The sequence below is a fragment of the Oreochromis niloticus genome, linkage group LG15 (genome assembly GCF_001858045.2).
Source record: "Oreochromis niloticus isolate F11D_XX linkage group LG15, O_niloticus_UMD_NMBU, whole genome shotgun sequence".
NCBI lineage: Eukaryota > Metazoa > Chordata > Actinopteri > Cichliformes > Cichlidae > Oreochromis > Oreochromis niloticus.
The window spans coordinates 2963318-2977324 of NC_031980.2; the positions used below are offsets into that span (position 1 = coordinate 2963318).

Consider the following 14007-nt stretch of genomic DNA (forward strand, 5'->3'; position numbering starts at 1 on the left):
TTTGAATCTGTCGTCCAGACTCACGTGTTCAATTGCCGTTTTCGCTGACATTTCCAAAATGTTTTTTTTTTTTTTCATTTTAGTTTGTTGACTAAAACATGTTTTAACTCAAGTAAATATTCATAATTCCTGCTAGCAAAGCACTCCTAATCCCCCGAACAAATCATCCCATCTAAATGGCTGCATTATACTGGAATGTATTCAGACAAAGGGGATTGTGCAGTTTTCTGTGCTGTTATTTAAAATAAATACGCAGAAACGCACTAATTCCACCATCATCTTCTTCTGCGCCAGCAGAAAATGGTTGCTGATCTAGAGGAATGATGCGCCCCGTCCCTGAGTCAGTCAAGAGTTATGACCCCTGACCTTCATTGTTGAGGGCCTTGAGTGCTGCCGAGCGTGAGAGATCGGTAAAGCCTTTTTTGGTCCTCTTGGAATCAGCGTAGACTGAACAGAATATATGGCTCACCCCTGAAAGCTTTAGCGAGCCCGTGACAGCTTCTTAAATTAGTACTGGAGCGCTTTTAATGTCCATTTATCTTATAGTTTGGTTCCTCACCTTGATCGCTCAGTAAACCAAGGGGTAAAGGATGATTTTTAAAAAGGGTTATCTGCTAAATAACAGAACATACACGCTGTGCAGGAGTAGGCTGAAGAGTTTCGGGACGGCAATCTGAAGGCAAACAATAGCTACCAGCTAATCCATCTACAAAATGTCACTAATCTTTTTCTGTTTTGTCTCGCAATGAATAGCCATCACACACACACACACACACACACACACACACACACACACACACACACACACACACACACACACACACACACACACACACACGGACAGTAAGGGTGCGGACCAAATTAAGCCCACAGCTTTGATTTCACAGGATTAAACTCAACTAGCTGCCTGATTGCCTTTCTTTTAGCCTAATCAAAAGATTAAGGGCATGGGGCAGTAGTCTGAGAAGTGGCCTAGTACCGTGGAGCACTTAAGCAATGCAAGTGCTAAACCAAATGTATTGACTTTTGACAGCTTTTGCTAATAGTCACCCTGGAAGTCTCCCATTTAAAAAAAAAAAAACATACAAAAATATCTGTGCATTAATGTGTGGCCTCATACTGTATACGTAATCAGTGACGCACACAGATATCACACGTACTGTATTGCAGACGTATTTTCAGCCCGACGGCCGTAGGTGCAGACGTGCGAAGGCATCCGCTGACCCTGCAAGGGTGGTGATGACGAGCTGAGGAGACAGCGGAGGGAGGCATCACTTTGTCGGGCAGGATGTGTGATGGGAACAAGGCGCGCGTCAGCGTCGCTGTCTGCTGGAGTACCTATAAATAAATCGGGTTTCTCTCCCTCTTTCTCTGCCACCGTCGAGGCAGACAGAGCGATCGATAGCTGGACGTCAGAGAATTAGTTTTCAATTTCCACTCAATGGAAGCGAATAACCTCTGACATTATGAAGAGCCCCAGCTGACCTGTGCGTAACTGTGAATGTCTGAAATTTACATGATTAGATGCATAACAGGATATGATTACCGTGGGGAATTGGACAAAGTCGATAGGCATTCGCTGCCAGCATCCGTTTGTTTATCCAGACAGATTGAGCTGCGTTGGAAAATATGAGGCCAAATGAGGATGCAAGAAGCAGGAAACAAGTGGAAAGCCTATTTTGTAATGTGTTTAGACTTCTGGACTGAGAGAACATTTCCAACTGACAGAAGCCTATTAGTGTAATTGAAGAGCAGTTTGGGTGTCCCACTGCTTTTCTCTCCACATTCCTTTCCATATGTTTTTAGTTATTTGTGAGTTTTGTCCTTCTTTTAACACACATATATTTTTATGTTTTACTTTGAAAACCTTGATTTTGAAAGTTTTGGTCTTTATTTTGAAATCTGAGGTTGTTCCCCATCAGAGAAAAGGCTTTTGGATCATCCAAAGGGACGCTGTATTCTGCTGTGATTCAGTGCTTTCACTATTAGGAAGATTTTTTTTTTTTTTATGTTGTTTTTCTGTCTGGATGGGACACTGAACCAAAAACCCAACTTCCATTGGAAAAAAAACTGTGCAGAAAACGGCGTGTAAACCAAATATTAACCTCATAATTGCCAAATTAATTTACTGATGGTCAGATGTAATTCATTTCTCTCTTCACAAGAGCTGAAAGTTAATGCTTAGCAGAGAGGAAGACCTGCTGTTACTCTTAAACAGAGAACACAAAGCTTGTTTATTCAGTATTTTTATTGTGGTCAAGGTCCAAGGTGCACTTTACATCCATTCAACTGTCTACTTTCCACTGCATGCCCGCACAATGCTTCGTAAGGCCATGTTATTCATGTGATACACCAAAGTGCGTGAAATATTTATGCCACCCAAAACTCCCCGAGGCAAAAACCTCCTCTCGTAGTTTTTCTCTGCGTTGAAGCTGAGCTGAGCTGTTGGTGTTTGGTTTTGTTTCCAACTGACAAGCAGCAAATGATTAAAGAGCCGATCTCACCTGGTCAGTGTTTAAGCGCTGTCGACGAGCACGAGCCTTCCCTCTGGAGTTCGTTTGACACTTTTAACTTTCACGTTAGTCACTCTGCAGGGGTCGTCTCCCTTCGAGCGTAAAGTAACACTGCACTGTTGTCACACGCAAAGACACACTTCCACATTTTCATTCACATGACGAAAAACAAAAAAAACAAAACATGGCTCGCTTCTTTCCACAGCACATTCTCCCACGTACACATGCACGAACTCATGCACGGGAGAGTGCGTGGGGAGGTGATGCGCTCTCACTCTCGCTCTCTTGGAGTGGGTGCCATGTCTTGTCAGATGGGGTTAGCTCCCCGCCGGCTGATGAGCCAGTCGAGGCTTTGAAGACCTTCCAGGAGCCCGTGGTTTATGTGGTTGGGTTGCCAGGTTTTGCCATCCCCCTCATTAATGCAGCATGGTTGCCCACTTAACTTGTTCTTCTCTGTTCCCCTGGCCAGTTCACCCTGGCTATGACCGATTACAGTGCATCCAAGCAAAGGAACTAACTGGCCAAGTGCATGCCTGTATATGTGGATTGCAGAATGCAGCACATGAAATATTAGCTTGTTTTTATTGCAGTTTTTATAAACGTAATTGATAAATTAAAACTGTTCATCTAGAAAGGAAAGCCTGAAACCCTGTTTCTTTGGGTTCCTCAGCCACTCCAGGCTAAAATGTCATAAGCAAAAATAAATAAATCTCAAACACTTAAAGAAGATTTCTTCACATTTGACACAAATGCACATCAGTAATTCTTTCTTGGACATGACTCTTATAGCTCAACGTTTCCATCTTCAATCTGACGTTCCTGACCATTCTAACCAGTTTCCTTAGGGAAGGATTTTCCCAACTAATCGGCCTGAATTTAACATCTTGCTGAGCTGACAGTACACAGTCATGTCTACATTATGGAGCACAGAAAGGCTCTGCAGGCAAATGTCATTGAATACTTTTCCTTTTGTTTCTCTTTGTTTGTTGAACACACTTTCCCTTTTCATCATCTTGATGAACTGGGCAATGAAAGTTTCGTTTTTACGCCAGAGCGGAGGTTTGTTAGACTTGCAACGTCAAGACAAAAAGAAAGCAATGCTGTAAAAATGAATGTACCGTCTGTTTGTCATCTTTGCTATCTAAATGTTTGGAAGCCAAAACTGGAAAAAAGTTAATTTCACATTTCACAGTTTTGTAATTTTTTTTTTAAGTAACAAATATAGCCACTGGTGTCGTTCTTAAAAATGCTTTATCAGTCAGGCTGCACTCCTCACTGTTCAAGTGCATACATGGTAGGTTGGAGGCAGCGAAACCTTATCACAGAAAAGTGAGAGCATCACGACAGATACACCATTTAATAAGTCAGAACCTGCATTATGAGAAGAGACTGTGGTGAACTGCTGTGTAGCTTGGTATGGGCTAGCATTAATGGTGCCTTCACACCAAACCTGTTTTTCGTCATGCTTGATTACATACAAAGCCTATGTAATCAACTGAGTTGATGCAAATTTGCTCCTGGCAACGCAAATGGAGGCTAATCTGTATTCACAAGTTAAAATTTAGCAGCTTAACTTGTGCACACTGTTTAGGAGCAGCTGAAGGTGTTCGAAAAGTCCACTTTTAAGGTGGCATGTTATGCAAGCAATGCATTTCCAACTATTATACAACACCATAACTCGAGGTGGTGACTGTACTTCACACACCTTATGGTGACGCACTCGTGTAAGCTCCATCTTGATTGGGTTTAAAGGTAAGTTTAGCAATTAATAGGTTTTTACAAAAGCAATAAAGTGATGGAACAATAATTCAAGGAATTACTTTTGCAGCTAAAATAATGTTACTTAGACAAACATTACATTTAAATGATTACTGCTGCTCTGACTGCCTGGCTGGAGGGAGTGGCGTCTCTCCATTTCTTTGATTCTCTTCCCTCTCTGCCTTTCCTCATTTCCACCCCCTTTTTCAGCTTTTAAGGTGGACCTCTTTCAGATTCCCAGCATGAATACGGCCCGTTCCAAACTGAGATTTTAAAAGTTGCCGGTTAATAGAGCTATTTTAGTATAACGACTTTAGCTTTATGTAACCAGTGGAACTGATTTGACCACTGACTCGGGTGTAAGTGTAGAGAAAAAAAGGAGAAACAGTCCATACCGTTTCATTTTCTTCAACATCTTGAGGTAATTGACCCAACCTATTCCTGACGCACGCGCGCACACACACACACACACACACACACACACACACACACACACACACACACACACACACACACACACACACACACACACACACACACACACACACACACACACACACAGATAGATATAGATAGATTAGTGTAATCACAGATGGGTTAAAAAAAAAAAATCCCCTTTCTCGCACGAACCCTCTCACTCATTCTTCCACCCTCCCACACGAGCTCACACTGTCAGCTTAGACACCCATGCAGCCCACATGCATTCCCTGTCTTCAAAATGTTGTGCATAAGCACTCATACATGCTACACACACGCACACACACACGCGCGCACACACACGCATGCATGTACGTCGCTGAGAGAATATACATGTCTCTGCACTAAAACACTGAGATACAGCTGTGAATAGGAGATGAAAGCCAGAGCCGAGCCAGGAATAATAAAAGCAGAGTGATTTCAATGCACTGCAGGCTTTCTAAACAGCCCTGGGATCTGACTTGAAAACATAAGGGGATTCCAAAGCCTGGTCCTTTTTAACCATACTGTTTTACCAAAGCTACTTTGATGTAACAAAGACCTCGGAGGCTGGTTTTTGTAATATTCCCGCCACTATCTGCCCAATGTCGATTGTAAATGTATATGTGTGGTCTAATTTTAAGACTCGTCAATATAATTGTTGCAACTCCCTCTTCTGCCATGACCTCCGATAACATCAGGCGTACCTTTTGTTCCACTCTGGGGTTTGAAACATATACACTGAGGGTGTAATAGAGAAAAAGAACTAATGAAGAGATGGAAAAGCAGGCTACAAATTTAAGGAGGAGAATGATATTATACATACGCTATCCATCACCGTGACACTAATTCTGCCATTTCTTGTGGATGATACATTATCATTATGAGGTGATTCAGTGCAGGCTATATAAATCATCCTGGAAGATAAGAGTACTCAAACAGAAACCAAAGGAACTCTCTGGAGGTTTGACCAGTTGTAGCGCGGCGGAGCACGGTTTTATGAGAGGGTTCACGTTTGTTTGTGTTGTGAAATGCTGCAATGTTCCCACCTTATCCTGCTAATCAGCAGTGTAACGTACAAAATCTCACACTTATTGAAAAGTCTTGAAATTAAGACTGTATATAAAAGATGGATACAGACACGTCACCCATTGGTTTGTGGACTTTTGCTATGAAGCCTACAGTTGGCTGTTGCTAACTTGTTTTTGTTTGTTTTTATTTATTTGTTTCTAAACCAGATGTGCCACATTTGGACAAAAGGTCTGGAGTAATTGTTAGCTAGCATTAGCTTCATTACTTAGCCACTTAGCTTAGGATAAAATCACTTACTGACTAAAGTGCACAGCCAACTTCTGGTAGCGACCTGATTAACTGTTGCTCAAAGTAGCCAAACACCTAACAATTTAAGCCTTAATATATCATTTAAATGGGTCAAATTGACCACCATACTGTTGATGCAAAAGGAGAAAAATGCAACACTTTTTTTCTTAGAGTTTAACAGTTTTACAAACTTGTATAAAAAGTTTATAAACTTGTTTATTTGTTCTGTAAAGTTGGTCTTTTAAACATAGGGAGTCTATGCTTGATTGACTTGTACTTAGAGACGCCTTCAAGTGGCTATATGAAGAACTGCGGTTTTTGGCACAAGTGCACTGGCTGCAGGTTTCAGCCTCAGAGGTTCCAACATGGATTTAAATTATTTTAAAGGTCTTTATTTTTTTTATGGCAAAAGGAGTCCATTTAACACGTTTCAGCCTTCAGTGCATTCAGTGCAGTGTAACGCTGAATAGACATAAGCAACTATAAGAAAACCAGACTTGCCTTAACCATTATGCGTTACATTTCTCAAGTTCAGTTCATACTATAACACAAACTGTCTTGTGCAATATTAAATTCCACACTTGTTTCACTTGTGATTTGGCTCGCAGATATTTTTGTCTGCTAGAGGCGTGCAGCAAAGACCGCAAGATGGGCTGTTATAGACAGATGGGCATAGGCTGCCTGGAGCCTTGTAGCAAACAAACAGGAGCTAGTGGAGGCCAGACCCTTTTTTATAACGGGGTCACAACAACTTTTTGTAACTCTATTTTCAGTCAGATTAACTGCCTCATATGTGTTTTTATTGTCGTGACATCATATCAGGCCAGTCTCTTCAAAACTGCCCTTTTTTTCTTTCTTTCAGAGCAGCAAAAGAGCCGTAATGGAGAGAGTCGTTAAAGTAATGGGATGTAGTAAAATGGAGAAATGGAGGGAAAAGGGGGAGTGAAGTGGAGGTAAGGAGGGGAGTGGCTGCTGGAAGTGGGTCACAGTGGCACTGACGTGATAAAAAGTGACGCGCTGAGAGGGGGGATGGACTCGTGCCGCCGTCTGCGTCACCTTTTGTCCGGCACGCACGCAGATATATACAGTCTCACGTCAGCTCAATTCAGCGGGTAAACAACAGTAGCACAGATATAAAAATAGCTCACGTAAAGGCCGGGTTTTCCTCTCTGAGGGCCTCCCGCGTTCTCTCATGCTGCATTGTCTACAGCCTAGTTGGAAATATTTCACTGCTTCACAGAATCTTCTACTCGCTTATTCACCTGTTTAAGATTGCGTTCAGGCTGTGCATGAATAATAACGGCCATGATCCTGTTTTTGTGGGGCTGTGTGTGTGCATGAAAGAGTAGATGCACCGAGCGGAGTTTCGAAGGGCGGTTATTTTGGCTCGGCTGTGTGATCTCTGTATGATCTGTAGCGTTTCCTTGTGGACGAGTGATGCAGGGGAGAGGATGTGTTGCTGGAGGGGCTGCGGGGATAAAAGGATGAAGGAGTGGCAGGGGAGCCAGGGAACAGTTTAATTGCCTGACCCTTCTCCCACCAGGATGACTCTCTGGAGCTGGGTGTTAAAGAGAGAGGGTGACGGCCGGATTCCACGAGCAGATTCCTGCAGCTCTGAGCACGTGCACTGTGTGTGTGCGTGTGTGTGTGTGTGTGTGTGTATGTGTGTTCTTGTGAATGTTCCCACAGCAGATCTGCACATATTTGAGAAAGACAACTTAATCATGCCGTGCGTGATGCTGAAGGGATGCACTTTGAGATTTAGCCTCCTATAACACATCAAAGGCTTGTGGGGAGTAGAAGGGGAGGGATGGTGCTGTGGTATGTGAAGAAGCTGTTCATGCTCGCGTCTGTGGAACCCATCACTTAGGGCCAATTCTGTTTTTGTTCTGTTTTTCTAGTTAAAATGGAAAACTGCACCAATATTTACCTTCGACTGCACATCTTTACATCTTATTGTTATTTATTTGGTCTTAAGAAGATAAAAATACGAGTTTGTTCGAACACTGATGGTTAAATCCAAATCCCTGTGAATAATCTCAATATACACAACACTGGGGGAGAAAAGCAGCAGTTAACATCCATTTTCTGCCCCCCCTCCCCCTTCAGAGTCTTCTCCGTTTGTTGTTTGCTGACTGAACGCTGAGGAACCTTCATCCTAATCAGCTTGAGATCTGGCTGCAGGTCAGGCAAGCAGATGAATACAGATTAGAGTGTCACAAGGCAGTAAGAGAGGATTACTAGATCTGGCCAGAGTCCCACTGTGGCCTCCTGTAGGTGTCCAGTCACTGGCTAACAAGTGTTGTCTGCACTGGCCCTTCTTTAAAAAAAAAAAAAAAGTCATGGGGTTAGACCGATTGGACTTGGCTCTGTCTGCTTTCAAATTGTGGGAAAAAGATCGATGATCCTGTGAATCTCAAAAATTTGTTTTAAGATAGGATATATTTTTTAAATTCCCTTTCTTCATACTACTTTTATATTATTACACAAAGAAAAATGAAGCAAAAGAAGATAAAACACAACAGTAGTTGAATAAAAGACAACAGGGCTTTACCACTGCTGTCCTGGTAAAGCGCATTTAATACAGAGCGCCGATTTTGACATGAGAACACTTACAGGCTCCAGATTCAGTTCTGAAAATGTTGTTCTGCATCGATAATGTAAGGTAGATTTAGGACACCAGTTAAGCATAAGCTTGACCAAGACTTCATGGATCTGCAGACAGCTGAGTGTGTATGCTGTCTGATGTGTTTAGAAACATCCTGCTGTTTGCATAAAGTATGTCTGAAACTGATAGCATCTGTGGCTGTGTGCATGTAACTGCAAACCTGCTGAATTCGGGTTGGCGTTCGAGTGGGCTGATTTGTGAACAGTGGTGCCCCCTGCTTGCAAAGTGCTTGTCGACTTTAAATATGTGTTGGACTCGTGAGGGTCATTTAAGTCGAGCCAAACTAAGACAAGAGTTGCCAAACAGATGCGAGAAGCTTTGTTTCATTTGTGTGTGCGGTACCCTGCAGCTGTGAGTCCTCATGTGCATCTTGTTAAACCTCAACCCATCATTTTCATCAGCAGCTTCCCCGCCGTCGCCGCTCTCAGCCTCTCTTTAATTCCACTTAGAAAACAAAACTAAATAAAGCCGTGCGTGCGGTGTTGTGCTCCCGAGTAGCTACCAGAGCGCGGCTCCTGTGCATAACTCGGCTTTCATCTCTCTCTGTAAATTAAACATGCCTTTTTAGATAACAGGCTCCCTGGCACCTGCAGAGTCAAACTGCACCTCCGCGCTTCACATCAGCTCCCGTCCCTGATTTGAACTCGGTAAAGTTGATTCAAGTCAGCACAGAGTGCCGCTTTATCGGGATCAACTATGGTTGTGTAAACCTCTGTGGGATAATTAGGCTGCAGTTAGACTGTCAGATGTGCAGAGCACAGACAGTGTGATGAATCTCAAATATGACAGTTAGCTCTCTTTCATACAGAGTACAGGAGAAATGTGCACCAAGTTGGTAAAGGAAAAAGCGGTCGAGTATGGGGTCAAAAAACGGGTCAGCGCGCACACTTGACCTTTGACATCAGCTGCAAGAACTTATTTTGCAAAGCGACCAATAGGCTTGAATTTGGGGATGGAACCAATACTTGGATCAACTAAGATTACTAGAAAATTAAAAATAGGGGTCAACTCTTTACTACTATTATAAAACTTTTTTAGCCAGCTTAAAGCTGATGCCATCTTTTTTTTTTTTAAGTCACCAGAGCTGATATAAGCCCATACCAGCATTTGCATCCATAGTGCAAAAATGTAAAAGGAGGGAGAATTTGTAGCTTTTGTTCGAGTGCCAATTTAATATTTTTAGATTTTTGAGTGTCAGAGCTAGCATATTAGCTAATATTAGCTATTTGCAAATATATCGGTATGGGTATTTAAAACAGACATCTAGTCATCCATCCAGTTTCTTCCGCTTGATCAACGAATCAGTTGGAGAAATGCACTTGAATGTTTTTATAAGTGTTGATGTTGCATAGCTTGTCCACATGAGGGCACTTTACAAAATCCCTGTTGGCAAAAATTGTTTGGCTAACCAGCTGATCCCAGCAGAGTCGGGCAGAGCGTAAACGGGTAATCCAACTGCACAGTCACATTATTTTTAGTAAGTACTGATCAGTAAGTACACTTACGAAAGGTTTGGAAAACCTCTTTACATTTTGTGCGTCTGAAAGAAAACGTATCGTGTGATATTTCAGATGAAAACAAAAAAAAAGGCAGTAGAGTGAGAGTGGGTGGTGTCAAGGGAGACCATAAAAAAACATTTGAGCTTTACACTTGACTATGTTGTGAAGGTCCTCATTGGGACGCTGCTCTTTCACAAGGATATGATGTGCTTCTCAAACTGCACAGCAACCTCTGGAGCTCTCTGTGGTCCTTCTGCCTCAGTGGCCCTGCCTGCCCGTTTTCCGCTTGAGGTCTTTGAAATGCTAATCACTTCTCCTCCTCTCTTTTTTTCCTCTTCATCCCTCCTCCAGATTCTTCCTCCAACTACATCAGGCAGCTGGAGACGAAAGTGCGGATACTGGAAGACGATAACAATAAGCTCCTCTCACAGGTGAGGCTTGCACAAGCACACACACAGGCACACGTACCACGCCGGCGTGCTCGCTCCTTTGCTCAGCTTCAGACGTGCAATTAGCCCACTTGAGTTTCCGTCTAAACTATACCCTCGCTAAACTCCTCTTGTGTGACTTTTTAACTCATCCTCAACACGTGACAGGAAGCTGCGATGACATAAAATCGTTGCCTAATGCTTCTGTGAAGCCCCCCCTTGCAACAGGCTCCCTGTTAGTTGGAGAATATGTTTATCCATGTTTAATTCATAGGGAGTCAGTAAGCTTCAGTAGCATGCACTGATGTTAGCCCCCGAGGCGAACTGTGGGAGCGGAGGAGAGATGAGAGGAGGAAAAAGAAGGGAAAAGAGGCATTAAGTGACAGTGACAGAGTAAAGGATTTATCCCCAAAGTTGACCTTGCTCTGACTTCTCCCAAATTTGGAGGATGGAGGGCTCGGTGAGGGAGGGTGTGTGTGCAAAAACGGGGTGGGGGGGTGTGGAATGCTGGTGTGGTTCACCAGAAGGTCACATGTCAGTCTGCGGAGGTGTGTTTACGCAGTCGAGCACAAACAGCAGATGATGAAACTGAAGCACACTAATCTGGTCACGTGAGGGGAACTCGGATTCATGAAGTGTTCAACTAATTATTGGCAAAAAAGCAAAAAAAACCAAACCAGCTCAGGCTCTAAGTTTATAGTTTGGCCTCTTTAATTTTATCGCATCATTTTATGATGCGAGTCGGTTCGTTTGAATGCAAATCAGGTTGCACAGAGACGAGGGTGAATTTCACACTATAATTTGAAGTCTTTTTTCCCACTTATATCCCAGCAGATTCATATGTAGGCAGAGTGTAGGTTGTTATCACTGACATGAAACCTAAACGATCCTCATAATTATCTCTTACGTGCTACAATTAGGTGTTACACATTATCTCACAGCAGTCCAAGTATATGAACTCGCGCCTTATAGTTTTTGCCCACGTTGTTTTCTGTAGACTTGAGGTTGGGATATGAATGTGTTCAAATGCAGTGCAAAATGTGAAACTGTCGGAACTGATTTTATTTTTTTAACAAATACATTACCTTAATTTTATGTGTTTAAATCCATCAGCAAAACAGTTGCTTCCATTGCTGTTATTCATGGCTCCTCACAGAGCGAAACAACATAATAAACCATTCCACCATTATGTTTTTCTCTCCCTAGGCTTATAGCCGCTATAGCTTATCGCAAATACAGACGAGAAAGGTAATCTTCTGTGATGTCTGTGTTTGTTGGCTCTTCTGCTGGCCGGTTGGTTCAGTCTGTTTTGCCCTTTCACTCTTTTTACTCGTTTGCTGGTGGGACTTTTCACATCTTTGAGCTTCTTGCTTTCTCTTCTGTAGAGGGCTGACACTGTCAAAGCAGCAGCTGTACAAGGCAAGGCGACTCATTGCAGTAATGTTTTATGTTGTGGCTTTCAGACAAGGAATCACCTCTGTGGTAATGTTTAAAGGGTAAGAATATGATTATTTGTTCCCTTGATGGGATTAAGTTATTATGACATAACAGCCTGTAGTTTTTTTTAGCTTAGCATAAAGGCTAGACGCTAGCAAGACTGTGGCAAACATCATCCGCTGGCTTCTGAAGAAACCATTTCCACTTTGGTAAAAAAAACAAATCTAATATGACGAGGAGGGGTGGGTCTGACCGTCAAACCACTTGCTCATCGGCTATGAATTTGTCAATATCACATCGTTAGCTAATGAGCATACCGCAGATAATCCTCCAGTTTGAAACATGACCAGGACTTACGAAATACACTTAATCTTCATGACCCAAAATGAGCAACTGAGCCCATAAACTCAGCTGTAAAGTATTTACACAAGCCAACTCAGAAAGCCATTTTCACATAAATTACAGGACCTGAAATCATTTTGTGAGGCTTTTAAGCAAAAACTACGGTGGCCCTGAGAGGTCAAACGGACTGCAACTTAAGAAAACACCAGCAATAAGAAAAACGGTGCAAAATCACACAAAACACAACAGAAATAGAAAAAAGCGAAATAGGAAAAAACAGATTTCCAAAAGCACAAGGGAAGAGTTTCTGGGGAGACAATAACCCGACGGACCAGTTCCAGGAACCAAAATATGCTAAGAATTGCACTGAGAGACACTTAAAAGAAGTGGCGGATCTATTAGTTTTGTGAGGTAGGAAAAGATGAGAGGTAAGTGTGTTAGCCTAACTAGTAGCCTAAAAATCCGTCATCAGTATTTTATGAATCCTGAGATTGAAACACACCTACCTAGCATGTTTTGGTTCCTGCAACTGGTCCGTCAGGTTATTGTCTCCCCAGAAACACTAACCTTGTGCTTTGGAAATCAATTTTTTCCTATTTCCATTTTTGTTTTTTCTATTTCTGTTTTCTTTTTTCCCATTTCTGTTGTGTTTTGTTTTTGCAGCGTTTTTCTTATTGCTGGTGTTTTCTTAAGTTGCAATCCGTTTGGCCTCTCAGGGCCACCGTAAAAAACACTTTGGATTTACTTTTCGGACCTGAAAGCTACACCCACTGTCGGTGGTTCAAAGTGCTAACACAACCTACCAGTATTATTAACACTTAGAACTTGCTAATTAACATAATATATCTCATGTTTTTATACTATTAAAAAAAAAAAAAAGAAGTTGAACAACACATAACTTCTGTAACTTGTCAGTGGTTAAATCATGAGAGAGAGTGTTATCAGAACAGACTCAAACAAGCTTTGTCCCCATCACTCCCTCTCATCCTGTAGTGCTAAACTAACCGGTTTCTGGTATGACTTCATATCATCGATACACACCTAATATTGATATTGATCTCCAACTTTTCGTAATACAGTAAAGTTAATTGACAAACATTACCACAGAAATGAGTCACCTTGTGATTGTGCCGGTTTTCCGAGAACACGGGAAGTTAAATGCGCCGCCTTGCAGGGTTGTGGCTTCTGTGTCCAGGGGTTTCTTTTCTGTGCTGCTAGCATGCTGTGCTAATGAATGAACACGGGTGGCCCTTGCTTGTACGTGGCCTTTCTTGGCAAGAAAGCTTTTATCTGTCCTTGGAACTGCACCGCACAGTGTTTGGTACAAGGTAACTTAAGTGAATGAATGCTATGTTGTGCTTTGGTGCATAAATGACACACGCCTGTCCTAGCTTGTCGAGACGTCTGGAGGACTGAATAATTAAAGATCCGGGGGGGCAAGCCAGGTAGATTCAGGCATCTGTTATGCATGGCCGAAACTGTTGTGGGAGTGCAACTGAACAATGAAGGACTGTCAGTCTGAAGCTGTAAAATCTGAATCTGTAATCTCTGGTTGTTGTTACTAAACATGACTTTCCCGCAGGGGT

General features: G+C 42.4%; 1 protein-coding gene across 5 annotated transcripts in view; it reads left to right on the forward strand.

Annotated features, from left to right (window-relative positions):
• The window catches only part of ccdc85cb (coiled-coil domain containing 85C, b), a 47488-nt gene that overhangs the window by 20846 nt on the left and 12635 nt on the right, over positions 1-14007 (forward strand). For 3 of the 5 annotated variants that reach the window (XM_025898894.1, XM_025898892.1, XM_025898893.1), the window contains exon 2: positions 10566-10645. In XM_025898894.1, coding sequence (XP_025754679.1) covers positions 10566-10645 — 80 coding nt within the window. Of the gene's footprint in view, positions 1-10565; positions 10646-11848; positions 11891-14007 lie in introns of all 5 variants that reach the window. The other 2 variants (XM_025898890.1, XM_025898891.1) reach the window with 1 other exon arrangement.